This window comes from Buceros rhinoceros, unplaced genomic scaffold (assembly GCF_000710305.1).
Source record: "Buceros rhinoceros silvestris isolate BGI_N320 unplaced genomic scaffold, ASM71030v1 scaffold21295, whole genome shotgun sequence".
Lineage (NCBI taxonomy): Eukaryota > Metazoa > Chordata > Aves > Bucerotiformes > Bucerotidae > Buceros > Buceros rhinoceros.
The window spans coordinates 4,059-4,619 of NW_010412546.1; the positions used below are offsets into that span (position 1 = coordinate 4,059).

General features: G+C 62.7%; 1 protein-coding gene across 1 annotated transcript in view; it reads right to left on the reverse strand.

The window, feature by feature from the left end:
• Window positions 1–6: 6 nt before the first annotated feature.
• Window positions 7–561, reverse strand: part of LOC104493723 (ectonucleoside triphosphate diphosphohydrolase 7-like) — a gene marked incomplete at both ends in the record, with an annotated part of 3,596 nt that continues 3,041 nt past the window's right edge. Inside the window, 3 exons of the mRNA XM_010136451.1 lie at window positions 7–102; window positions 193–278; window positions 383–556. Of these exons, the coding sequence (XP_010134753.1) occupies window positions 7–102; window positions 193–278; window positions 383–556 (356 nt within the window). The remainder of the gene's footprint in view (window positions 103–192; window positions 279–382; window positions 557–561) is intronic.

The window sequence follows — 561 nt, forward strand, 5'->3', positions numbered from 1 at the left end:
TCGTACACCAGCTGGGCCGTGCGCAGGCTGGGGTAGTCCAGGGGGAAGCCGAAGCCCTGGTGAAGGACTTGGTACATCCAGGCCGATTTGAAGCACTGGTACCTGCAGACACGGTACGTGGGAGCATCAGCTGGCTGCTGACACCTGCACCACTGTCCTCACTGCAGCAAAGCCCCCAGGAAAGCCACTTACTTCAGCCGGTGCTGGTCAGCGTGAGCTGAGTAAAGGCCACCGCGGAAGCGCTGGGTCAGCACCTCCCATCGCTGGCTGCAGTACTCCTGGGGGACAGAAAAGCTGCTGCTCAGAGCAGAGGAACAGCCCACACCCCCCCCAAGACCGAGGAGTAACAGCTCCCCCGCCCCCGGGCTGGGGCAGCACCCACCTGGGCAGCAGAGGTGAAGGTGGAGGAACTGTAGCGGCCCCCCAGGCGCAGCACATCCTCGGTGCAGTAGAAGAACTCAGAGAAACCATAAAACTCGCTGTTGCTGAAGTCTATGGGTGCTTTGTAGGCCCCCACCAGGGAGGCCTGGCTGCTGTTGGGCCCAGCCAGGAGGGGCTGCA